General features: G+C 38.8%; 1 protein-coding gene across 3 annotated transcripts; it reads left to right on the top strand.

Annotated features, from left to right (window-relative positions):
* Positions 1-5,851: 5,851 nt before the first annotated feature.
* Positions 5,852-27,117, top strand: MAP9 (microtubule associated protein 9). 3 transcript variants are annotated; one of them, XR_008746091.1, is made up of 12 exons: positions 5,852-6,036; positions 6,947-7,043; positions 8,315-8,731; positions 13,138-13,391; positions 14,223-14,278; positions 14,809-14,974; positions 16,023-16,112; positions 16,786-16,947; positions 17,423-17,568; positions 18,286-18,418; positions 23,106-23,911; positions 24,675-27,117. XR_008746091.1 is itself a non-coding variant. In XM_055797530.1 (11 exons), the coding sequence occupies exons 1-11, from the start codon at positions 5,992-5,994 to the stop codon at positions 23,226-23,228; spliced, it is 1,512 nt and encodes a 503-aa protein (XP_055653505.1). In that variant the 5' UTR covers positions 5,852-5,991; the 3' UTR covers positions 23,229-27,117. The 3 variants fall into 3 exon arrangements, 2 of the variants coding, with proteins under 2 accessions (XP_055653505.1, XP_055653504.1); XM_055797530.1 differs by having other exon boundaries at positions 8,315-8,554; positions 23,106-27,117; XM_055797529.1 differs by having other exon boundaries at positions 23,106-27,117.
* Positions 27,118-27,687: the final 570 nt, after the last annotated feature.

Raw genomic sequence — 27,687 nt, 5'->3', positions numbered from 1 at the left:
TCCCCTGAAGACTAGGAAGTCCTCAAGTTTTGTAGCAGTGAGGTTCTCAGAGGTATACAGAAAGGCAAACCAATACATTCAAAAGACATATAAAATATTATTGTATATGGTTAATTATAAATTTAAAAAGATTAAGCAATACGGTCAGTGTGCTCCCAATGGGCCTTAGTTTTGCTGCACTTCAGTAATTATGCATCTTCACTCACTGAAGCTACTTACACCGTGAAGTTCTATCTTCATTCCGGTAACAGTAGCAAAATTGGACCTGGCAGCTGTATTCTCCTTTAAATCTTCCTGCCCTAGTGTAACTAGAATAGCACTGAAAATTAAAAGGACACAAAGGAGGAATATAGATGTAAAGAGCAGGAGCAGACATTATTATTGTCAGGGAGAATTAGCCAGTCAATCTTTCTGACCACAAAGCAATTTAATTTGGCCTTTTACTGCATCCATTTTCTCCAATTAATTTTAATGATGTCAGACTTCTTGTCCCTTGGGGCTGGAAGTCTGCAGGACATTGTCCAAGTCTTTAACCCAAGGTCCTGCGTCTGCCCCTCTGGTGATCCTGCAAGTGGAAGCAGCTGGAGTCGTGACACTCCTCAAACGCACAGGTGATAATCTGACAAGTGTCCTTCCTTCCTCTCTCTGTGAAATGTGCCACAGCATTAAAGGCCTGAGTTACTGCTCAGCACCGGATAGCTGTTGGCTTTTCCTGACAGCATTAATTCAAGACTAGATATAGAGCTGTTTTGAGAGTGAGAGATGTTTTTTTGCAGGTCTGCGAGGTTTCTATCAAAGGTGTTTATTCAACCAGAGCTCACATCTGCAACACTTTATTTCTCTATATACAAAATATACCAGTAGCTCGAGTCATTTGCACACAAAGTGACTCCACTTGATGAGAAAATGTTTGCATTTTCTGACGCCCCTTACAGGAAAGTCTAATTTGCTGTCACCAACACATACTAGCTTTGTCTATTTGAAAAGTTCATCTGTTACTATGACCAAGCACAACACCGAGACAGCTGTCTCATTCCTGTGTGTTCCAATGCTTTTCCTGAAAATCACATCAAGTACTATTAACAAAAAAAAAGGCAGCTTAAAAAATAAAGCTTAAAATAACTTAAAAAAAAAAAAAAAAAAAGGAGCTCTTCTTTTGCCTTTCTTTTGTGTTTGGTTTTTTTTTTTCTTCCTGGATATCTACCTCCATCTGCTACTTCTAAATCTAGTTCTCAGGAATAAATTAACCACTCAAGAATACATGTATTCCTCATAACCTGCTATCTGAATTATATTGTTGTGATTTTATTCATCTTAGTCCCTCTCTTTCTTTTGCCCCTGTTTTGCGGTCTGTTCCTTCAACATCTACATTTACTTCTGTATATATTAATCTTATCAAATTCAAGTTCCCTGGTAATATGCCTAAGAGTAAAAATCTAAGCGAAGCTTGCATACCTCCTTATCCCGACAGCATCTTTAACTATTTACAAACCAGGACCAAGATGTAGAAGTGAGAGGAAGAATTTGATTACAATATGGATTTCTAGCTGATTTCCATGACACCACATTTTACAGATATTACTATCTTCAATGCAGTAAGAATGCATTATTGTAATCTTAGGTCTTGACTTCTGGAAACACGGTAGGAAAACACTGAATATAGTTTTAGCAAAATAAGAAATATTTTGTTTTCATAGCATTACACTTCCTACAGGAATGAATGATGAAGAAAAGTTCAAGCTAGATTTTAATATGATATTTCAATCTGTCAGTTTGTGGTCCCAGATATGGTTAAAAACATAGTTATTCTGTAATCTATTGGAATATAACCCCTTTTCTCTATGTAGTGGGGAGCAAGCTACCATGTTAATCACTGAATCATGACAGTTTCCTTTAAAATAATGAAAAAAACAAAATGTATATTTCTATCCTGAAAAAGTCTTTCCATGTAAATAAAGCTAATAAATATTTAAATTCAGTCACTTAATTAAAGACTATGTCATCGTACAAATGCAAAAGGAAAGGGGAGAAACATACATTAGCATCCTCAGTTGATACTTCCTGAATCCCACCTCCTTAGCTGTTCAAACAGAACGTTAGTTTTGTTTAGTTAAAAAAATAAAATCAGATGTTCAAGAAATATACCTAAATCTGTCTTTCCAGAAGTGACTGAAAGGTACAAAAATATATTTTTAGAAGGAGCAACCCAAGTCTTTCAGCTCTTGCAGGAGCAGCTGTGGAATAATCCAGGTGATATTGGTAGAGGACTGCAAATATGAATGAGGTTGATTAAAGTGAGTTGTGAAGTCCTTCCCAGTTAGACTGGCAATGTCATGGTTTGAACAGATTGTTCCCTAAGTAATAATGTATTTTACTCAAAACAATATAGGTGAGGAGAAAAAAAGGCTGAAGTCCTACTGTGTATTTTGCTGTGGTGGTGGGTGGCCATTTTTGTAGTTACTCCAGAGCAATTTTAAACTGGTTTGGAGCACCTTCAGGCCTCCAAGTAGCTGAGGTGGGATAGCACGTATTAGGGGCTCCAAGCCCACCAAAGAACCCACCCAGCTGCTTCTGTGCTTAGGCTACACTCGATGTTTTCCCAACACAGCAATGCCGCTCTCACCACCTGAGATAGCAAAGGTCAAGCCCAGCTCAGACATATCTATGCTGGGTGACTTGCAGTGAAGGCGTGTATTCCCAGATCATCTAACCCTGAAGGCATGAAATTGATTATACTTCTGGTTTTATTTCCAGAGAATCAAAAAAAAGAGCAGCAGTGTTTTGGCAGGACAGGCAAAATAGCCCTGCAAAATATGGTACATTGTAATAGATTATTTTGTATGAACCCATTTGGGAGGAAAACGTGAGAAGGTTAATTTTTAATGTTTGTGCTTAAAAATGTCTGGGACAGTAACCCACAGGTAGAAGATCTCAATATTGTTTAAACCTGAAGACGCTATCTGACCTGATGACTACGTTACTCTACTAAACTAATTACATATGCAAAACCCCAGAGCCAGATGCACTTGTAGCTACATGTCTAATTCCCACTGATGTCAAGAACAGGAATAGTCATTTATGAGCAGAGACCCTTGCAACCAACATCAAAGATCACTTTCTACAGGAATGTACACCAACTCGGGCATTTTGTCATGCTGTTAAGTTTCAAGTATAACCTTCAACTTTGGGAAGGAGTACCAAAGGAAGCAGAACACCATTTCCTTCCAGTAAGGGTTTTTATTGACTTAAGGTGACTTATTGTATACAATTTTAGAATTTTTAATCTATGTGTCATTTGTTCAGCAGAAATCCTGAATCCAATCTTACAAATTCTAGCCAAATGAATAAAATAAACCACTTCTGGAATTTTTTTATATGCATATGAGCTAGCCATCTGAGAATGGCCATCTTACACCTGGCTGCTTCCTGAATATAATGTCATTCTAGCAGATTGGAATTACATTGCATCATGATGCTTGTTTTAAAAAGCAGGGGTTTTTAAGGTTCTGGGTATGGCAGAGATTAACATATGTTTGGGTAGCAGAATTAAATGTTACCTCGAAGTTTCTTTTAGCCAAATTAATATAATTTGCCAGGATTATTTAGAGCATTTTTCTCAACGTTCCATGTATACTTGAGAGACAATGAGCAGCTTCACCTTCAAACATATATTTCCTTGTCCAATCCATACTAGTAATATATTCACCAGTTACTAACTAAAAATCAGATGTTAATGCTCATTTTCATGCCATAAAATCTTCTGCTTTTTGTCATCAATAATCCTCTTTTTTTTTTTCTTTTTTTTGGGGGGGTTGGGTTTTTGTTGGGGTTTTTTTTGTGGTTAAGCAAGACTATTAAAAACCTTTATATTTATACTCAGAGGCCTACATTCATATTTAGGCATAAATCCCATTCACCTCAGTAGGCCTCAATGGGATTTTTGCCTGAGGCAAGGGTAGAAGATGCACACCTGATGTTCATGCATCGTGACAACAACATCTTCACACATTTTGAGCTCTTCAGTGCTGACAGCATTGATCTTTTTTTTCCCCCACATCCTACCAACTCAGTGCATTGAGTATTTAATAATACAGGTGATACGAAGGCCCATCGTCTTACTCATGTAAATAACGTAATAATTGAAACCAAATCTTTTTCCTTCTCTATGGCATATGCAAGGCTGGAAAAGGGATCTAAATGAACACACCTTTCAAAAAATTGTATCTACATCAGTGGTAATGTAAAAGAATGTAGAATAAAGCGGACATTTTAAATAAAATGAACCAGTTTTTAAATTTTAAAATATTTTGCTGCCACCTTCTGGAATTTAATAAAATATGCATCTCAGTTGTTTGTAACACGGACATAATTTAGCCTTCAACAGGAATTGCTAACATTATTACAGAGAAAGAATACATGTTTCTTCTCTACTGCTTTTTAAATTCCACACAAATATGTCCAATTTCACCTTCCACAGAGAGACTGAATAGCACAGATTCAAATTTAAGGCTTTCATACGTGAATAAAATAGAGAGGGGGAAACTGTGCGTCAAGCATAACTCTCAACAAATGCCATGAACAATCAGCAGCTCAAGCACCATTTGGTCTTAGAAATACAAGTAAAAAAAGCAAGGAGTTGCTCACAGATGATACATAAATAGAAACTAATAATTCACAACCAAGTGTTAGTTTAAATCAAAGGTTACCTGTTAAAACTCAGGACCCCTTTCCCCCAGGTGCGTTGTGGCCTTTGACGTAACAGCACTGCTTTTGCAATATAACTCTATATAAATAAACAAGAGGCAAACATGTCCTCAGGATCTGGGCACTGTCCTACATACTGTCTCCCCCGTTTCTGTCAGTGAGATTTTTTTGCACACAACATGTGGAAATGTAAAGCATTTGGGGAAAGATTAATATATGCAAATATAACACCAGTAGAGCACATGTCAGAAGTCCTTTATTATCACTAAGACAACTGGAGCACTCATTTTAGAAAAGGAGTGATCAGAAGCATTTAAACTGGAGAAAGAATAGAAACATCTGTATCTGTACATTGTCCTGAAGTCACCAGTTTTCCTTTGATGTACAAGACCAGTATTCCCGAAGCATCCTGGGGTTTGGTTGCCCATCGCTGCTCCTACAGTGGACAGATGACCTCTAGGACAGCCAGCTCTGCAAGGACCTGCATGGCTTGGCAAGCTGTCTAGTCAGCTGGGGACACTGAACAACCACCTTTTTGGGAAATAAAAATCAGAGCATGAGGAGGCACAAGCACCGGCTGATTTACTTCCCTGCCGATATCATTCCTTCATCTCTAAGATGTCATTTAAATTAACACACAGGTGCTATTAGTTCTTCCAGAAAGCACTAAAATGAGTTTGTTCCTTGTGAAAAGCATTGTTTACATCAGCACTGAAATCCCATGTGGGAAGTTGTGGAGTTAGCCGACTTTAAGCCCAGGGTTGAAGAACCTATGTCAGTCCCATCTTCTGCTGCCATGGCATGCCCCAAGTGCATACCTCTGTGTGTGTGTGTGTGTGCACATGTATCTTGTGGGATATATATAGGTGGGTTATATATAGGATGTGGGCATAAATATGTCTTGAAGACTTCAGGTGGCTTCTGCAAAGCTCAGGTGAAGCCTGGCTCGGGCCCCGGTAAGATAGCGGCTCAGCAGGGCCTCAGTTGTCGCCTGCCGCACCCCAACGCCTGTGCGCGCCGTGAGGAGAATGGCGGGCGGGCGGCCGCCGGCCGTGGGGCGGGGGCGGGAGGCGGCAGCTCACGCCGCACACCGCGCGGCCGCAGCGCCCGCCCGCAGCCGCGGCCCGAAGGCGGAGCCGCCCCGCCTGCCCCTCGCGGGCCGCCAACGCCCGCCCTTCATCCGGTCAGGCCTGCGGGGCCGCGTTGCCAGGCGACGGGCAGCGGGGTGCCGCGGCTCCCGGGACGGGCGGAGGGCCGGCCGCCGGGCGGGAGCGGGAGGCAGCCGCCATGTCGGGGGAAGGCGGCGGGCGGCGGCGGCGCAGCGCCCTACAGGTGAGCGGCCGGCCGCGGGCGGGAGCAGCGGCATTCGCTGTTACGGCCAACGGCGCAAACAGCCGACGTGCTGTCGCAATGGAAACGGGGCCGCGGGCACCCGCCGCGCTGGGCTAGGAGCCGCCCCCGTGGAGAGCTGGGCGGCAGTGGCGCTACCAGGGGCAGGCCGGGCTTCCCGGGGCCCGAGCGGCCTGTGAGGGCGGCTCCGGCTGAAGGACCCGCCGCCCCCAGGCCGGCAGCAGGGCCGCGGGGGGAGCGTAACGCCCGTCTGCAACAAGCCGCCCTGCAGCCGTCGGCGGTGTGCGGCTCAGGGCCCCGAGTCCGGAGATAGTGCTGCATTTATTCACGTAATTTTAATCTTGTCACTAAAGCCAGTTGCTTTGTGAACCCGTGTAAGCGTGGTGTGTCTGTGGCGGCCTGCAGCAGTGTCCGTAAGACCTGCACTGGCTGATTTGAAGTTCCTCCTTGGTTTTGGACCTGCCACCTGCGTGGGGTTCTTGTCGTGCAGGAGGCCCGGCCCGGCCCGGCTCGCCCCCTCTGCCACGCACCATGGCAGGGCAGACCCGCGCCCTGCACTCCTGCCCATCAAAACATACCAAAGTGGCAAAAAGTGGCACAGGATGATCCAGTGTCCTTATTGCCAACAATGGAAAAGGGAGCTGCAAGATACGTTTCTTCTGAAGAAGAAATATAAATTAATACATGGAGGGTGGTTTTCTTAACACAGAAGAAATGGGGGTACGATGGTAGAGTGAAATGCTCTATTTTACTTACCCTTCACCATAATTTTCAAATAAATGGGTTAATCTGTTGCTCAGGTTTACTTACGTGTTGGAGGGGGGAATTAGTCACGAACTTGCTGAAGTGAATCTTCCCTTCTGTGTAAAAGTTATTTGTGAAACCATTTCAGGCTGAGCGACAAGAAGCAATTTCTGCTCATGCAGCAAGAGAGCAAGCAGCTGAATACTCAGATGACTTTGAGAGTGACGAAGATGGCATGTTAAACAGTAAGACAGAATTAAATACTTTTCCTCGTGTTCTTTCCTTTCTTAACTCATTACTAGATCACACAAAATCTTTGGGAGTCAATATGATTTAATGTTCCAAGATTTCATATTTCACACCTTTGAAATCACTTAGTCCTCCTCTTCCACGTTAGGAGCAGAATTCCCTGTGAAATAAGGGGTGGTGCCAACCTGCTAAAGCAGATGCAGTCTCTGCTGTTTCCTACATTTGTGGTGCCTGTTTTTACTCCTTAGCCATATTGTTTACATCTGGATGAGACAGCAGAGCACAGTACTGTCAATGGAAGTGGACACTGGCGGAGAGGAAGCTTTGTTGTTGTCTTGCTGTTTTCCCAGTCTGAACGGCCAGCAAGTAAGGGCTGCAGGACACTGCAGCACGTGCCTGCTTGGCAGCATATGCAAAATACAAACCAGGAACAGATTTGATCTGGATGTTTTTCTTGGGCCAGGATGCATTTGATATTTGGTAATGTTTATGTTTAGTCTAACAAGATTGGCCACATGGCTCTTCTGATATGGTGCTGCATGTTAAGGGAAATAGGAATCTTAAATATCATCATGTATTTTTAAAAGGACTTCCTCAGTGTCTTGTTTTTATTCATATCTGAAACATCTTTTAGAAGTTTGTGGGATGCTTTAATTTTCCTTTGCTGATAAGATTTAGAAAAAAGCTCCTCCTGCATTAAATATATTACCCAACTATCACAACATTCATTTGTCATCTTCCTCAAGCATTTCAACTCTGAAATTAAGTCAGTTGGAAATAGGCTACAGGAAGATTAAAATATTTTTGTTAAACAGGCGAACCTTTGCTTTGGAGCAGATACCACCTTTGAGTGTCTTCTAGTAGATCTCAGATGTGACAGAAGTGAAGAGAATAGAAAGGATGGATTTTAGTAACCAAACATGCCTAGCTTTGTTGTTGTTGACTTGCTTCCACTTCTTATGGCACTGGAGACATAGTTTTTTTAGAAGGGTTTTAAATTGCATGACAGGTAAGAATTAACCAGTGAATATTAGAAGTATTTTCTTCAGATTGGGTCCATGGAGAGACATGACAGGAAAGGAAGTAGAATAAGAACTCGGTTCCGTTGTTTTGCAACGATCAGAGGTACAGAAAGATAAATGCTCAGAGACTTAAGTCAGGAGAGTGTTATATGAAAAATACTTCTAAATTATAGAAGACAGAGTTTCTGTGTCCCTTTTTTTTTCCCACTTGTCTCAAATGGAAGTTGATGATGTGCTATTTTCAGGTATTGGGGAAGAAAATGGAAGTGACTCAGGCGCTGAGAGCACTAAGAAGTCAGTTGCTGTTGAGAGTCCTCTCTCTGATGATGATGCTTCACAAAAAGCAGATTTGGAAAACGAAGCTGCTGACTTGACTTTATCCTTTCATGAAAAGAAGCTTCAGCAAGTAATGCTTTTAGAAAGTGGAAACATACGGGATGGCGGAAAGGATGGTGAAGAAGAATGTTTGGGAAGTCAAAACAAAGGTGATGACAGAAAAAGTGATGAAGAATGTTCATCTGCTGAAGTACCGTGTGATAATAGTGAAAGTGACCACTGTAATGACTTGCCTATTCATGAACTACAGAAAAAAAGAAATCAAGAGGAAAACAAACCAATACCAAAGCCACAGGTGCACAAACCAAGAAATGCTTTGGCATCAGGTGAGAAGGAAGCATTTGAATGTTGCTGCTACTTGCTTAGTCATATTACAGTATTTTAAAGTGTTGTAATTTGGGTTGTTTCCTTGTTAAGTATCAGCTGCTTTGGCTTGCAGGGAATTTATTTGGTATTCTTCTAAAAATACGTGTTTTAATAACCTCCAGTTGCCTGGGGTAAACAGAACCAGTGTGGGCCAAGTAGCAGGCGGTTCCTATTTGCTTTTTCCTTTCAGGAGATGAAAAACAGCCGTTGGGGTACTTCTAGTCCAGCTCCCCATCAGTGCATGTCCATGGATCATGCAGGAGGGCTACAGAGTTCCCTCTGCTGCATGTGCACAGCACAGAAAGCCATATTCACACAGTGTCTGCTGCATACATGCACCCCTTAATGGCAAGGGCCTTAAATAGTCAGCCTTTCTCTGTGACCAGTGAAGCTGGACCAGAGTGTTCACAAATACTATGTTGAAATCGTGATGCTGAGATATGATGCGGTAATGTAACAGAATGTTAGAAAATGAGCTGTAACCAAAACATTTACAAATGGTAGACTTCTCATCATCACAAAGTTCAAATTTTGGTTTTTAAAAAAATATCTTTGAAGATACTGAATCACTTTGGATGTGTAGTCAAACACATAAAAGCCCGGAACTTTAATGTTTCAGTATAAGAATAGCTAATTCATCTTCAATATGCAAAGCAGAACTTGGAATTCTGCTAATTGAGTGTATGTGCTTTTCCAACTTTAAAAAGACTTCATATTTTTTATCTGCTTCCTAATATGAGAAGAGTTTGTCCTGAGAGAAATTTATGGCTGGTCGTTACCTGTGGTGGAAGAATACAACTTTGAAATTGGTAGAACATGGTTAGTGATATAAGCTCCTTTTTTTTTTCTTTCCACATGATGGCACAAAAGTGCTGAATATTTGAATGTGCAGCTAGGCACTGCAGATGCCTCTTTTCTGGCAAGTATGCCAGTGTTGTTTTAGACTGGCAGAAAAAAGTTGAAGTACTCCTTTTCTTCATGTGAATCTAAGTAGTACAGTGATACTACCCTGTTGTCTTCAGTAGTTAACCACTGTAAATTTTTTTATTTAGATAAATAGATCTCTGTCTAACAGAGGAAATGACTGTCCAGAGATTAATCAGCTTTTTCTGCTCCTTTGATTTTTTTTTTTCTTGTGATTTACTGCATGGAGAAACTGTTGGTGCACTTGCAGGAATATTGTTGTGACCTCTTAGCTCTCTCAAACTCATACTGGTTTTATAATCAAACTTTATGCAGCTGAGTGTGCAGGATCAACGTGATTCTCCCATTTCCTGCAGTAGATCTGCATGAACTAGGACTGAATAAGAAATGCTTCCATGGCAATGTACAGAAATGTGGGTCAGCATACCTAAAGAAAAAAGCAGGTAGAAAGCCATTGATGTGGCTTGATCTGGTTGGTGGCAGGGCAGGAGGAGGAAAACGTGAAGAAGATACAATTGCTAAACAGGAGAAAGGTGAAGAGCCAGAGAATAGAAATCTCTTAAAAAATGTTTGCATGGCAGTTCTGCTGTCCAGTGACTGCCTTAGCGGGGGAACAGAGACATCACTGAAGAAGCTAGAAATACACTGAAAGCCCTCGCTTTCGACTGCGTTTCTCATGATGTCTCCTCTGACCCAGGGTTGTTCTGTTCTGCACCCTGCAAAGAAGCAGTCTTCCTTTCATGTCTTTGCTAGTAGGTACCTGGACAAGCAGAATAGCAAAAAGGTTTTCCTACAACAGTGCTGTGTAAGATATATGCTGTATTCTACATTTATGAAAACTCGTCTGTCTCTCTGATTGCAAATAAGCCCTTGAGTGTAGTTTCAATATATACAGAGATGATGATAAATGAGGAAAAAAAGTTCATAGGTTGTGTATGTAGAGATAGTTAGAAGCTTTAAAACTTTCATTAAACTCTGAAAAAGTGGCTGTAACTCTTTACATAGCTTTTTGTGTAGGGCCTCACTGTGTTAAGAAAGCCGTGCTATTATTTAAATGGATCATTTAACTGCAAATAGTTAGTTGAATCTATCTTGACAAAATACTGTTCCAGACTAAAATATCTTTTAACTAGATGTAACCGAAACTATAATAAAACGTTACCATTTATATCTTAGTAATATCTAATGGTCTAGTACAAGGCTTCTTAAAGTTGGTGGCATTCTTAATTTCTTTTCTGCTCTCAGTATCTTTCTCATGTCTTGTGTCTCCTGTTCAGTTTTGAGAATGGCCCAGCCTTCTTCTTGCAGTTATGTCCAAGTACAGTATCATCCCCAGGTATTGAGACTTTTGGCCTAGAGGCATCTCAGGAATGCAGAGGAACAGGTTAAAGTTTGAGAATTTAGATTTTGTACTTAGACTTATGTCAAGTGCATGATCATTGTAAGATCATTGTCTAAGCATCTTTGAGACAAATAACTTTGATTTCCTCTTTTACAGTCAATATAACTAGGGTAAACCTTTTGCTTCTTCCTGCAATTTCCCCCACAAGGTTTAATACAAACTGAGTAGTGCTTTTCTATCTTTTTGGATTTGTGAATCTCTTAACAGGCCTTGGGGGATGTGCAGACCCCTTGAGATGTACCAAATCTATGGGCTTCTCAGCAGTATCCATTGGATGTACCTTTCTGAGTCCCCTTTTTCAGACTGGTTAGGAAAAATCCATGGACCCCAGGTTGAAAAACACTGGAATGTGCTGTTAGACACTTTTTTTAATTTGCTAAGAGAATCATGCTGGGGTGTAATTTGCTGTGTGCAGGATGGTAGTAACATAGACTGTCAGATGCAGCAAGAAGAATGCTGTCTGTATGGCCTATGTAATGTCTATACGCTGCAGCCTAATGAGATAAAAGGTAGTACTTGGCTTGAAGGATTTAGGATGGAAAGGTGAACAGAAGTTGAAAACTTGAGCAATGTACTGAGTAGTAAATAAAAGTTCTGCTTAGATCTGTGTTCAGTTTCAGTTCTTTTTTATATTTTATTGATACCTTAGATTAGAAAACTTGTTTGATATAGCTTGATGTTTTTAAGCATCATTTATGAAACAATGTCTGAGGAGAGTTTGTATGGGGAAAAGGATGTGAGCATCAGTGTACTGGAATGGGAAGATTCTCTAAGTGCAGGGACAGTGTAAGTGGAAGAGAATAATACAGGTGGTGTTGTCAGGACAAAGGAGGACACAGAAGCAACCATATGGAGTCTTCAACAAAAGTGGAGGAAAAAGGGATTGGAAAAGATTGTTTAAATGTAATGCTGAAGTGCATAGATACGGGAATTCCAAGCAGACTGATTGAACTTGTATAGCTTGAACTGTCAAGAAAGAAACTACAGTAACAATTACAGGTTTTATGTGTCAGTACTCAGCTGACCATGGGGTTAGTATTTTGAAGGTGTTTTGCAAACAGAGGCAAAAGTTCCGTGAAGTTCATGCTACGCAGTGCTTATGGTAAATCTGCTGTCGTCTGTATCCTGTGCACTACATGCTGCAACTTAGAGATGTACAGTTGCTGATGCCTACAGTTTATACACAGTTGTACTGTCTAGTAAGTGTAAAGTAAAATATGAAAGATTGCATATCAACAGAGAATAGAAAATGGTTTGTATAAATTCAGAGTTCTCCTTGTCACCTCGAACTTAACATCATTGTAAGTCTAGGTTAAATTTTTTCGATTGCCAGCACTGATTTTCCTTTCTTCAGGTAACTTGGAGTTAATCTCTCATCCACAAATTTTATTTCTTTTATATTTGGGAATTTACCGTGGCTTTGTATAGTTTGTGTCTTTTACAAATTTAGATACTGCATTAATGGCAGTTCAGGTCTGATATTTTTTTTAAAAACTTGTTAACGTAGTGTTTTAATAAATGACAATTTAGGCACACATTTAAATTGAGGTGAAGTTTTCTTTAAATCCCCACCGCAGAATCTTTCTATTACTTCCTTGTGTTTCCCACACCCCTGAAAAATACCACACAGTTAAAGTAGTTTTTGTTACCCAAATTGTTGTAAAGGCTTCATTAGTAGTTTGTTAGATGTCAGAAGAACTCTTGCTGTGACTGCAATGGCTTTTGCTTTTGCTTTCTGCACTAGAATCATGTTCGGGTGGTAAAGCAGATGGGAAGTTTTGCCTTTGTCATGCTCTCACACATAACATTTGATACAACTTCAGTTGCTACTCCAGTCTTAGGTTTAAATACAGTACAAGTGAATACTCTTGTCATTAGTGCCTATAGTTCTTTAGAAGGAAGTATACAGAAAATACATTCTGTTATATCAAATTTAGTAATATGTTTCATAAACAGATGGTTTTAGTACAGAAATAACAATACTCAAAAAACAATGAAAATCTTGTTCATCTCGATTTTTTTTTTTTTTTCTCCTGTTAGATCAAGATCAGAAGATCAACACCAGTGACTTGAAACTGGAGGACAATAGTAGAAAATCCCCTTCTGTGACGGAAGTAATGACACCCACAGTATATAAGAAAACAAAGAAACTGGAGAAGTCAACAGATGGCAGTTCAGATGAAATGGTGAAGATAGTGGAAGGACAAATAATAACTGATACAATACAGGAGGTATCAGTGAATGATCAGTCTGAGAATGGGGAGGCAAAGAACACTTCAAAGGACTCTGTCAAGGTATTATTTATATGCAATTTTAGTGTCCTAGAAGCACAGTGAAAAGTTTTGTAGTTACTGTTGGTACCTTAAATGCGTAGAACTCCGTTTGTAAAACGGCCAGTTCTCTGGCTTCTACAGTTGAGGCTCTTAGAAATTCTGTACAGTTTTGAGGAAGATGTAGGGAATACCTTTTACACAAATCATTTAAACCAGATAAAGGTATTGAAATTTATATTTTCCAGTTTTAAGGAAATACCCTTACCCAAGGGGAAATGTCATATCTCTGTTGTGAGGTTAGCTGAATTGGAATGAGCAGTGTATGCTGGCAGAGGATGGAATCCATGGTGTGACTTGAATAATGGATAAGATGCAAAGCATTTTATGCTTTATCATAAGAAAGAAAAGATGTAGATATATGTAATGGTTACAGCTAAATATTAAAAATAGTTAAAAGAGTATTGATACAACAACAGGGAAACCCACTGCTGAGCTGGGTTCTTTTTATTCCTTTGTATTTCTAAACCGTAGACTATATTTTCACATAATACAAAGACACATTTCTAGCTGCCGTTCCAAAAAGATAGAGGCATTCTGAAAGTTTGTTGGTTTGGTTTGTCGGTTTGGGTTTTTACTTTCTTACCCTGTCCTGTACCCCTTCTCTATTGGAGTGGCTTTCAGGCGTATTTTCTAACATAGAGTCATAGAACGCTTTGAGTTGGAAGGGACCCATAAGGACCATTGAGTCCAACTCCCAACATCCTTGTTAGCTTGTAAAAGCCTGTTTCATCCTGATCCAGTTCTGTTGCTTGAGAGACTCTTATAATTCTACTTTTCCTCTGTGTTTCTTAGAAACTAAGTGAAACGAAGGAAGGAGTTCTACAAAACCAGAAAGCTTTATCTGACAGGTAAGAGAAAGATGCTGTGTATCACAGTCTGCAGTGTAAAATGCATGTAAGCACCCTGACAGTGCTGCTTCACTCTTGTTTTCTGTCAGCATTGTCTTCACTGTTGACAACCTCTGACCATCTGTGGAAAACAGTTCAGTAGATGTGGCATGTTATTGTAACCCTTGCTCAGGGTTATATCAGATCAGACTCCAAGTCTTTTTGCAGTGTCTATGATGAGTTTGTGCTACTGGATCCACCGATGAATCCAGGTCCTTGATGTATTTAGAGGTTTTAAGTTGTTTTGTAGATGAAAGTTGTAAGAAATTTCTAAACCTTCTTGGGCTGGGTATGTTGTGTAGTGGCTTGTTTTGGCAATAATAAAGCCCTCAGAGGAAAATGGGCTTCTTCCTCCTTTCCCCAGCCAGGCGCATATAAAACCAGAATCACAGTAACTTTTGGTATACGCTGAAATAAAAGGAACAGTACATGGTATCAGCTAAAACAAGTGGAATGATCATTCATATGTTTGTGTCTTGGTACTTTTATAGGTCTCTCTCTCCAGTGCCCTTAAAGAAAAAGGTGAAAGCTGTTCCATCAGCTGCACCTGTTTCATCTCATTATCTCGGAACGTTAAAGGTGTTGGAAGATAAAAGTGTGCAGAAGAACAATACAGAATTTGACAAAGGAGATAGTTTACGAGCAGCTGTTTTCCAGGTAGAGCTTAACAACAAACAAAAGAACCAACAAAAAAACCTATGCATATAAAAGTCCTGTTATGGGAGTCAACATCTTTTATTTTCTTGAAATCAGTATTTCTGAGTATATTCCTTGCATATGCTTACATGTGTAATAATCCTTTCATTCTGTTCGCTGTGCCTTGTCATCAAATTACAGGCTAAAAAGGTAGGTGAGAGGGACATACTGTGGTTCATAATTCATTGTGTCATACTGTTTCCAGGCATGTGTATTTCTTTATTTCTGCTTCTGCCTTAACATAAGTAAGGCCATAGTTTAAAGTTTCTTTTCCTGATACGTTCTATTCAGTTGACGTTCAGGAAAAGTGAGAAGTCATCTCATGTTCTCTCCAGAATGTGGATTCTGTGTAGAAATTCATAATGATCAGTTTGTGGATTCAAACAGATTTTTGCTACTCGTCTGTGTGAGAAAAACTTACTATTAACAGGTGCTGTTCATATTGGTATGTGAGTTTCATGCTTGTTATGGTTCTAGAACAAAATTTAGAACCTCAAGTCCATATTTATATTGTCTTCATAATTTTTAAAGGTAAAATAAGATTCATTTAGGACACTTGTATCTCTAAGCAGCATACCAATTACATAGTTAAACCCTGAAAATTTAAGCTCAATTCTGCAAATGGCTCCTAACACTTTATGGATGCCTGAAGTCTCACTCTTCCCAGTTGGATTTTATTCTTTTTAATTACAGGTATTAGGTATTTGCAAGAAAGACAATAAATAAATAAAAGTAATAAACTTCTTAATTCTTTTAATGCTTAGATTTTTGTGGTGGTTTTTTAATATTTTTTTAAAGAAAGATTGTTAAGCTTTTTCATATTTTCTAGCTATGATTTTAGAACCTTAGACTTCTTTGATCAGGGGTAAGTAGCACATGGAAGAATTAAGAGTAATTTTGGTGGTCATTATATTGGTGCTGCTCCAATAATACTTAGTTGTTTTAACAGAACTTTTATAGATGTACCTTAAAAAGACTAAAAGTATAAAACTTTTAATGATTCTTACAGAATTGGTTGGAAAAGAAAAAGGCCTTTCTACTGGAATTAAAGAGACTTGAAAAGAAGAAAGCTGAAAATCTAAGGAACAATACTGAAAAGGTTTGTTTACATTCTTGTTTGAAAAGACAAACTATACTTCTTTGAAGTATGCTTACCTATGCTTTCTGCCTAATTACATCACCCTTCTAAGGCACCTGGTTTTCCCCAAATAGTGGGAGGTGGGTTGAAGCAGTAAATGGCATGTCCCACTTGTTATGGTTGCTCTAAGGGGTGTATGGCTGATGCTTCCCTACACATTTACGTTAGGAATGCTAAAAGTGTGCTTCTTAAATTAATTTTCAGGTTTGTTTATAAACAGCTTGGGATGCTTAACCCTTTGGGTGTTAGAAAATGAGTTTGCTCCCTGTCTCGAGAGGTGCTTACCTACTGAGGATTGTATTTTGAATAGTACCATACACAATCCTTAGATATGGCTTTTAAGTATTTAACATTTCACTTCTGAGCATTTAACATGTGTTTTGTATTCCTCTACATATATTTTGCAAGAGTAGTTTGTCTTATTCGACTAAGTTAAATTAAAAATGAGCACAGAAGAAAACCACTTTCTATAGATCAAATTTACTTTTGAATATTGGAATGTTGTCTGCAAATAAATTCCCATTTCTTTATTGCTCCATCTAATCCTACATTTGATGGTGAGTTTATAACATACTATTTCAATTGTAGTTTTATATTTAAGTGTATTTAAATGTAACTTTCATTTTCAATCCAGAAAGAAGCTGATAAAAGAGAGGAAGCGATTGCATCTTTTGAAGCCTGGAAAAAAAAGAAAAGAATAGAAGCAAAAATGTTAAGTGAAAAAAAGAAGCTTGAGGAACTTCAGACAAAGAAAGCAGCAGAACAGAAAAAGGAGAAAACAGAGGAAGCACAGAAGGTGATGTAAAATATGTACATAAATGTGTGTGGATCAGGTATGGTTCAGGAGATTGTTGAGAATAATTTTGATTAATTCAGCAAGAGATGGAAACAAACAAGATGCTAAAATCTAAACGTGGTTAATTTTTGAAGAAAGCTTAGATTAGATTCTGTTCTGTTGGGAGTATGTCATGTTTGCATTTGCACACAAACAGGCATTGCTCCATGTTTGGATTCTATTAACTGTAAAATAAACTCAGTATAAATACATTGTCAATGAACTATTACTTACTGGGAAAAATAATTCTTTTTTTTTTTAGGTGTAGTGGTACCTACTTTTGAGCAATACTACAAGTAAATAATCAAAAATTGGAATGTGTAGAGCTTACAGAAAATAATAATACAATAATTTTTGTATACTCCACAATAAGCAAGTGGAGTATTGACAGAAAGGTGAGGGGTAAGTTTTCTAATGATTCTGTGGTTTTCCTTAGGCATTCGAAAAATGGAAGGAAAGAAAAGTGGAATATTTAAGAGAGCAAAGAAGAAAGGAAGAACAGTCTGAAAGAATCAAGAAGAAGAAAGAGGAGGAGCTGGTTGCAGAGAAGAGGAGAGACAGCGTGTCAGCAGTTGAAAAATGGTACTACTCCACTGGGGTTTGGAATACTGTAGTTTCCCAAATGCAAGAGGTCTTCTGTGGGTGCTTGATGTGCTTTTAATTGGGAGACAGTGGCATGCTTGGGATCAGAGTCTTCAGTCTCAATGGAGAACAAGTATAACAATGAGGAAGCTGTACCGCTTCTTTCAGTTTAGTGATTCCCCAAAAGGCTACTGACTAAGCCAGGTAGAGATACTGCAACTGAGAAGGAAGATTCATTGAGTAGTGTAATGTCTTAATGTGATTAATCTTCTGCTTCATTACTAAGCCATAGGAAGGAAGGTAAATCTTTATCTTAACGTTTTGTGGAACACAGTGTATGAATGTAGATGTATTCAGAAGCAAACTACATGTGTTTGCTGGAGAAATTCTTTATAAGTTTTACAAGCCAGGAGTTTTTCACAGACCATGTGCGATTAACTATTACCCACAGCAGTTTTGAATCTATTTTTTTATATGATACCAAATAAGGGAGAAGGTAGTACAGAAAAGGTGATGCCATAGTATATAGAATAGCAGGCTCATTTATACCTTGGTGATATAATATATGAAGATGGACTTTGAAGATTTTAAAAATATCTTTTCAATATTTTATTAAATGCATAAAAATCTCTTTTGACTCAGTTTTGTTACTCAGTCATGGATGCAGCATTTAGTCTGTTACATGATGATCTCCTGTTCTTCCCTCTCACTCTACAGGAAAGAAAAAAAGGAAGAATATATTAAACAGAAGAAAGTAAAAGAAATCCTAGAGAGAAGAAAGCAAGAAATACAACAAGCAAAGAAGGAAGAAAAGAATAAAAAGGCTATGGAGGAATATGAACGATGGCTGGTATTTACTTTTTTTTTCTTTTTGTCAAAACCCAAAAGATTAACGCAGTAATGAGTGTGAACACTTCTGTATTGTAATACTCGTGATTTTTCATGCTGTAATGAGAGAGGCCAGATGATGGCAGCATTCCTTAGCTAATCTCCAAAATTCTTGACTAAAATGATAACATGTGGTGGGTTTGTTATTTCGCATACATGGCAAATATATTCTCCCTACCTGCATGTCATAGAGTTTTGATTTCATAGTTAGTCTTCATGTTTTGACATTCCGTGTCAGGAGCAACTGTATCTGAACGGTCAACTCACCACAGCACAAAACCTGAAAAGTCAAGCGGCATCCACCTGCCACAGTAAGCACAGATCCATTCAAGGAAGCATTCAAAGTAGAGACTTGTACACCTTAAAACCGATAAAAGAACTTGTAATGAGGTTTGAGATTATTTTCATTTACTAGAAAGGGTGGAACTCTGATGCTCCCACTTATATTTTTCCTACAACAGTGTACTTTAGTCACAGTTGTTAAACAGTAAACTAATCTAGTATTCTAGTCCCAGCAGCAAAGCAGGGTGTGGTGTTTTTTTTCCCTTGCAACTGAAAGACAAACTAGAAGGGAGAGAGCACTAATATTCTTAGCATATATATTCTTTTCTGAAATATGTTTGACTTACTAGTTAAAGAAAAATCTGCAGTTTTTTGTCCTCACCCTGTGAATGATACCGTCATTCATCATCCTGACTTTCAAGGTTTTCTTAGTTTGAGAATGTTTCTTGTGTTGTCTCTTCCTTGAGATTTCTGACATGTGTCCTGTATATACAGTCACTGTTGCCATTGATAAGAATGGAATACAGCTCAGCTGGCTTAAGGTCCTTACAGGGATTGGTTTGTACTGCCAATAGCTTTAAAAATCTTTTCCAGAGTCTTGAGTGGGCTTTCTATTTTTTTTTTTTTTTTTTTTTTTTTTGGGGAGGGGGCTGTTTGGGCATAGGTGAGAACTGAGGCAGGCAAATAAATGTATGGGTATGGGGCATTTTAAAAGGACAATCATCCTTTACTTGGCTAACTCAGAAATATGCAGTTATGTGAAAAACAGCAGGAGCTTACATATTTTCCCTTCCATTTTCCAACCGTTTTAGTCTTTTGTTTAAGTCTTTTAAGATCATCTTTGACCTGGTCCCCTGTTGGAATACCTCTGATTTCTGTAATCATTGGTAAGAAGTGTTTTCTCTGGTCCCCTTTATCAAGTGATTTCCAGCCCAGTTTTGTCAAATGATAAACATCCAATCTTAGATTATTTCTTGCTTACTCAATATTCCTAGTTCCTAAGGAAAGAAGTACTATGCTTTGAGTAGTAGGTAATGCTCTGTCCCAGTATGCTCCTCTTATTGCGACTGTCCTCAGTTAGCATAGTTGTACCAAAGCGTGAATGTTACCTTTCATTGTACACTGGACTTCCTTGCTGGCTTGGACTCTGTATGAAGGTTAAAAAAATGATGCCATATTTTGGGGAACAAAATATGCTGCCTAGCACAGGCTCCTCTGTTCAAATTGTGTATAAATTCTGGACATCATTACTTCAGTGGGATTATTGATATAAATTTGAGTGGTTGGAGGAATGACCAGATCTAAATGGATGTACCTGTGCCTACATGAGAGGAGCAGTTCAAAAAATAAGCAGATGTTGGAGGGTGCAGTGAGTGCTGAATTGGTTAGCAGAGGTACCTACAGAATTACTTCATTTTCAGTGTCTATGTGCAAGTGTTGACTGATGTGTCTCATGCCCAGTCTTCACATCTTTACTTACAGAAATTGGGTTGGGTTTTGCAGCTAACACACCTTTATTTGAGAAAGCACATTGGGCAGTGGCTCTTTCCTCATGTTTGGTCAGAATTTTATCACACTTTGTATAGTAATAATGAAAATACACACCTTCAGTGAACTGCAGGAGAGAAATGCCTATAAAGTTGTCAATGTATTATCAACTGAGATGATATCTGCCTACAGGTAGGCAGAATTGTGAAAGCTTTTTAAGTATATTATTTCAAATAAGACAATTTTTGTTTGAAGGGTAATAAGAGTAATATAGTGGGAATTATTCTAATATGTTTTCATTAACATTCAACAGAAATGTGTAAGTTCATCCTCAGCTTTCCTAAACCAGGTGTTGACCATAATGCATGGGTAAAACAGACATAAAAAACTCTTTGTACTTCTTCTAAAATACAGGAAGCATTCTGGTTTTATGTTAATGGAAATTCTGTTACTTACTTACTCTTCTACAAGTCCTTGTGTGAGTGTTAGATAATCTTAAATGCATAGAGAAGATTACTTTTTAAGCATGAAAATAAATGCCCTGAGAAAGGATGTTAACACTTGCAAAATACTAACATAAAAAGGATAATCTTGAGCTGAGATACTTTTGTATTGCTGAGGAAATTTAAGCTTCTAATTGTTTTAATTCTTTCATAGTATTTGCTTCTTGCTACTCATCAGGTACTCTTCAAGCCAATCTAGATGTTTTGCTTGATAAGTGGTCGTTTGCTTATATACATAATACCAGTGTCTGGCACGTGTTATTGGCATGCACCTGTTCTGAGGAGTAGAATGTGGAGAAGAATCATGTAGAAAGTTTATAGCAACAGATCAGTTTAGTTTCCATTATTTTTGAAACAGTAATCTTGAAACCTGTTTTCTGTAGAGAAAAGTGAGTATCCCAGATGTGTTACGTTCTCCATTTCATGTGGTAAACATTACGTAATATGACTTATTGAGAAGTAAGGCTGCTCTCAAAATATTCTCGAAGATCAACATAGTATTTATTGTTAAAGGCCCTAGAAGAAGTTTGAAGTTTTACCTTGTGGCTGAGCATGATTAACACCTATTTTTGGCATTCTAAAGCTGTTTAAAAACATCAGGAAATTATGTACTGCATAAGTCTTGTGGATTTGTTGCTTTTCTGGGTTAGAAACAGCTGACATGGGTTATTCATTTCATGTGGTTTAATAACATCTATCTGAAAATACTTTCTATATTGGAATTTTAATCTCCTGGCATTGCAATGTGTTAGAAATAAGGCTGTTATTGTTACTCCTCTTAAATGTTGTAAGACTTCTGTACTATCTAGAATTCGATTATGTGGCAGCCCTACTGCTAAAGAATGTGATCTTCCCAGAATTTGGTAGGTGAAAAATGTGTTCATCTTACTAGGCTGAGTAGGAAACTTCCACAGAGAAATTAAGCCACATAATCAAGTTGATCTAGTGTGTGACATGCTACAGTTATTGATTTAATCTTTCACTGTTTCTGTTACTCTTCTCCTGTTGGTGCAAATAACATCTTATTTATTATTTTAGGGGAGATTTGTATCAGTTATGTCTTGTGAGAATGTGAACTGTGGTTAGGGCTAGAACATAAAAAGCTTTGGGTGTGTTGAAGACAGGGATGAAGCCAGTAAATCTTCATGTCAAATTTAATCTTTTAAAACCCAGTTAAATTAACTCCAGACTCTTTGCTTGGCACTGCGATTCATTCATGAAAATTGGGTCTTCAAACCCAAACATTCAAAACTGAGACATGATTAAAAAATCCAAAGCAACTGTCATTCCCTTCCTGGGTGGTTGTATGCTTTATCTTTGGGTTGGGTTTTTCATACATGTCTGTTATGCAACATGTATTCAGTGAAGAGTGCTTCATAAATATAAAATATGCACATTTCTTTATAACACACAATTTTTCAAATAATTGCCAATAATACTATGGTAAGTCCTATTTTTAATGAGGTTTTAATTATCTGCCCTCATGTGTCTTTGAATGTCAAATTCAGATTCTATGATTTGTAGAATATGACTAAATTTTTGTAAAAATATGATACAAGGAAAATTTGCACCTATAAAGAACTCTCCAGTGCACTAAATTGGTAATGCAGATGCACCCTTAGAAGCTGGCCCTCACAGTGGTGAAATGGCAGTGATCTTTGCAAAGAGTATTTATTTTATATAGCACAGAACAGTATAAAAATTCAAAAATAATTGTAAATAATCGCAAATTAGTTTTTGAATGACAGGTCTTTTGGAAATCACTAATCGGGCACAAAAAGAATATTGCAAGTATCTTGCTTATCCTTCATCATCCTAATTACCCATTGCTGTTTGAAGCAATAGAAAATATTATCAGAACCTTGCAGTGTTTATAAGTTAAATAGATACTTGTTTATAATTAATTTTTTTAATTCCCAGTTTGTTCTAATACATAGCAAGTGTAATTCAGTAAGTACAGAAAGTTTCAAAGATGCATCAGTAGTCTGGAGTAATAAGAACAACATATCTCTTAAAGAAAAAACTTAATTAAGATGAGACTAATTATATGCAAGACAAATACAGTCCCTAATACACTAGGCCGTCTGTTGGGCTTTCTGTTTAGATAGTGCACAAAACCGGCACAACCTTGATACAGTCACTTTAATTGTAAATGACATCAAATGTGCAGCCTCTTGCGTTGCATGGTGCAGTGTGTGTGACCGAATCCCTAAAAGGGATGGGCTAAGTCCCAAAAGGCAAATCTCCATTGTATGTTACCTTTTTTGTGTAAAATGGAAAGTTATGACAACGACTTCAACTTGGCTGTTTGTGGAGCTGATTTTTTATGGGGTTTTTTTTGTTTTGTTTTTTTTTGACACATGTTTTTATTCCCAGGAAAAGAAAGAGATGAGGGAGCAGCTTGAGAAGAAGCAAAAGAAGTTGCAGGCTGTCCATGAGGTCAAAGTGCTTTCTCCCTGGAGTCCACCTGGCAAAGTCACATATTCAAGGAATTACTGAGCAGTCTGTTGCCTCTGAGAAAAGATGATCTACAAATTTCTGACGATGGCTAGTCATTATTTCAACAGCTGATTTTCACTGACTCATTACAGTGTTTTTTTATATATTACAGATGTATATGTGAGATTATAGGTGTTGCATCCTTTCTTTTTGGTTTATTTAATCTCTGCAGTTTAAATAGATCAGTTGTCCCTTTCCGTTGCTTTAGAAAATGTACCAGTTTTTGTAATCCCACATTTAACTTCCTTCTATTAAATCCTGTCACTTTGTTCCTTTCTGGTGAAAGTGCATATTCAGGGTATGTAAGGCTGAACTCTGATTTTTTTTTCCACCCACTAAGTAGCAGAATGGTTATTTTTAAGTTACAAGGCCACATGGCTGGGGAGTTAAGTCTGGAAGAAATGCTTTGTAATGGATGGGAGTGCGGGGATGATGGGCAAGGAGTTGTTGGCTATCTTCTGGGGATAGAAGACAGAAGGTTAAGCAATATGGTAGAGGGACATCATTTTCATACGTGCTACAGAGAGCATAATATAATTCTTAGATTATGTTAAGTTACATAATACAAAAATAGCTTTTAAATTAAAAACACATCAAACAGAAACAGGGTTTCATGGGGCCAAAAACAGTCAGCTATGTGATGGTACAAAAGAATTAAACTGAAATCATTGTAAGATAAAATGGTCTAGGACTAGGTAAGGCTGTAGCTGTTAATTCTATTTCAGGTCTTTACATACATTCCATAGATTTCTTGCTTCCTACAGGAAACAGTGGTTTTAGAGGCATGTTTTGCAGTTCCCACAAAATCTTACCTAGAAACTGCAAGGGCGGAACAGTGGTACTCCTATGAGGCAGCCTTAGACACTGAAAAGTTTTTTGTTTTGGAACTTAACTTAAAGGCTTCTGTGGTTGTTTTTACATGATCAGGTAAACCCTTCCCTGTCTTCATCATGGCCAGTGAGTTAGTCGCTGGAGTAAATTATTGAAATGTCTTCTGTTTTTTCATGGCTATTTGCCTCACTGTTTTGGAAACAATGACAAGACTACGTGTCTTTAGAGATCTTCAAATCTCTTGCTTTTCCTACTGTCTAAACTCAAGCTGTTACTTAGGTTTGTATTTTCTTATCTGAATTTTAATAATCGTTCCAAATCAAATCTGTTCCTCAAGTGTGTATTCAAAAAAACAGCATCACCAAAGAAGAAGAGGAAAAACAAACAAACAAAAAAACCCCAGATCTTTAAATTCTATATGTATTTTCCTCAAATGAGGTTCTTACTTCTGTTTGGACTGACAGCCTCCTTGGGAAGTCAAGGGGAGCATTTTGAGTAGACTTGCCTTTTTCACTCGAGTCCTGTTCGTAAATCACCAAGCAAGTCATTAATTCTGCATTGCATGTATCACTGGGACATCTCCTCAGAAAGCAAGGTTACAAGACCAGCAACCAGGTGAATTTCTTTAGTTTCCTGATGTTTCTTGCTTGTTTTTTCATGTTTTAGTGAGAGCTACTGAGGATTTAATTTGGCCCTGTTTCTACTACCAGAATGCTGTACAGATGACATTTATTGCTGGCATGTATGTAAAGGTGAAATCAGAAGGGATATCTGTTCTGTCTCATTGTTGAATATGGGCCTGTTCATTATTGTTAGTAAGAACTCAAGTTCAGTGAATTCCTAATTTAGACCTTTTACAATGTTTATGGCAGGCCGAAGTAGGTGCTAGAAAGCAAAAAGGTAAGATACATTTGTTGGAACAGTAGGTAGCGTCGTAGTTACCATCATTAACCTAATTTCTATTAATAAGTATAGAGGAAGGCTTGTGAAATGTACAATATTTCTGTTGCATATGATCTGTTGTCAGTGTCAAGAAGTACTTGCTAACCTTGAGGATAAAGGTGAGGTTTCACTAGTAGTTGTGCTGGACTACATGTACAGCCAGATCATCTGACAGATCAGATTTGATCCGTTGTGAGGAATGGTTGTGGATTTGACACAGCTTCTAGATTATGAAGTATTTATAGTGCAGAATGAGGTTTACATGTATTGCCTGGTATTTTACATTGCAAATCTCAACTTCAGTTGCCTTTTGTGCACTTTGTTCGTGGTAGCCCTGTTGTGTATTGCCATGTTTGAGCAGGCCTCGTCTGGTCCTGCCCCTTTCTTTAAGTTCTGTTTCTTCCTCAAAAGGCAATTGTACTGGACCTGGCTTTTATTCTTTTGACTTGTTTCTAGCCTTCTGTCCCTGGGCTGCTCACCCAGAAATGTGGCTGGAACAGTTTTTGTCCCACTGAAGAGTTTGTAGAGAAGCCAGGGACACCCATCCTGTGATCGTATAGCCTGCAGGTAATGCACACGTGATGCCTTCCAGGGGACCTTAATGGCAACAGTAACCTTTTTGCCCTGTCTGTGAGACACAGATTTATGCCAAGAGTCATCTCTCAAATGCTAAACTTCTGGGTAGGGCAGTGTTCATATAGGTTCATGCTCAGCTCATCTTTTTTCATTTGGGAGCAGGAAGACATTGGTCAGGAAGGGGAGAGGGCAGGAGGGGGCTCTCAGAAGCACCCCGAGGCCTGCGGCCAGCTCCGAGCCCCTGGCGTCTGGCTCTGTCCCTAGGTCACTCGTGGGTTTTCTTGTAGGCTCTCTTCATGGTAGTACCCGTGCTGAGCTTGCTGCCCTGCAGCGCTGCAGTGCATGGCATTACCACAGAAGTGCCCCTTTAGGGAATCCTGTACATCAGGGTTTTTTGCAGAGATCCAGCAAATCCAGATTTTTCTGTGACTTAAGCCAGGCTGTAGCAGAGATGTCACAGACAAGTGAATACGGGGCTTTCATAAACTCTGGCTCTTAACCTCATGGCAGGTCAGGCATTTTTTCCAGCAGCAGTGGTACCGCAACGACAGTATTGGCATCCAGTGAGAAAGAATCCACCGTTGACAGAAATTTTCAGGAAGTTGAGAAGATACCCAGCTAGAGAAGCTTCAGTGGGCAACCGAAGAGCTAGGATAAAATTACAGAAACCAACAGGAGAGGCAGCAGAATTACAGCACAGGCAGAATGCAACAGAACTGCCAACTCAAAATTGAGTCACTCATGTTTTGTGGAAAATATATTGATTTAATTCAGGCATTTAGGCTGGAGTGGGAATACAGTCCTCCATCATTGGTCCTCCAGGCTTCTAGTACTTGGAGCCTTGAATTCATGTTTACTGTGTTAAGAAACTATAGCTATAATATCATGGAAAGATTTAATGTGTATCAGAGAGCAGAATTTACTGCATGGCTGTCATGATCAGAACAGGAGAGTCTGAGGCAAATCTTGCAGCCTGTGAGAAGGAAATAGTCTGGATCTTTTTATTTTTGCAGTGTCCAGCCAAAGCAAGTAAGATCCCCGTGCTGACAGGCCTGTAGTTGAGGGATGCAGATGAAAAGTTATGCTAGAGGTAGTGGCAGAGCTAGAAAAGGGTTTGTTGTGTGCCTGTGCCTGAACTGAGTGCTGCATCCTTACTGGCTTTAAGGCTTTAGATTATTAGACAGAAGATTTTTGACAGCAGTGGGAAGAGGTTGGTGACATTTTCCAGAAAAGTGATATAGCCAGCACTCACATAAATTCACAACTTTTCAATTAGAAAAAGGTGCTTGAAAATCTGCAGACGGGGAAAAACAGTACAGCTGTGTAACTTTTGTAACAACATTTTGGGAGCTTTGTCTAATTTTACGTTGTAAAAACTCAAATGTTACAGTGTAGTGCAAACTTCATAGACAAAACAGAGCTAAGAAATATGAATAAGTACATGAATTCATAAAAATGTGCATTTATCTGTATAAATCCTGTTAATATGTTTATTGATGACAGAGGGAAAATATTTTGTAAAATAAAGTATATTTTGGTATGATGACCTCGATGTTTTCATCAGATCCTAGGATCTTTACTTCAAGCTTAAATGCATGTAAATGAACTAGGCAGTGTCCTTAAGCACAAGCTACTCTTTCATCGTTAATATAACAAAAAATATACAGGGAGCTGTATCCCACTGAAGTAGGAGCTTTTGGCACTACAGCAATTTCCTCAAGGTCACTGACACTCACTGTGCTTGCTGCCACAACAGTGCAAGCAAGTACTTAAGGAATGCAGGGGTTTCCAAGTTGTTCAGTATCTCATTTTTTTCCAGATTATTTCATTCAGGCATTGTGTTGTTCCATTACTACGCTAAAGGGGCAGGTTGATTGATTTTCTGTTCCCGTTCTGTCATTCTGGATAAGAAAGATTGTACGCTGTTCTCAATCATCCCTTCTTTTTCTTTCATATTCACAAAAGACTAGATCTTCTTACCTGTTCTGTTTTTCGTGGGCTGCTGTTTCACCCAGTTGTGTGTTGAATGCTGGTGGCAGCCTTGGCTGCAAGTCAGGAACTGGACTTGCTCCAGTATGTCCTTACCTTTCTTGCACTGGGGAGCCCAAAA

The sequence above is a fragment of the Falco peregrinus genome, chromosome 2 (genome assembly GCF_023634155.1).
Source record: "Falco peregrinus isolate bFalPer1 chromosome 2, bFalPer1.pri, whole genome shotgun sequence".
NCBI lineage: Eukaryota > Metazoa > Chordata > Aves > Falconiformes > Falconidae > Falco > Falco peregrinus.
Note: the sequence above shows the minus strand (reverse complement) of the source record. Positions and strands in the feature narration are given on the sequence as shown.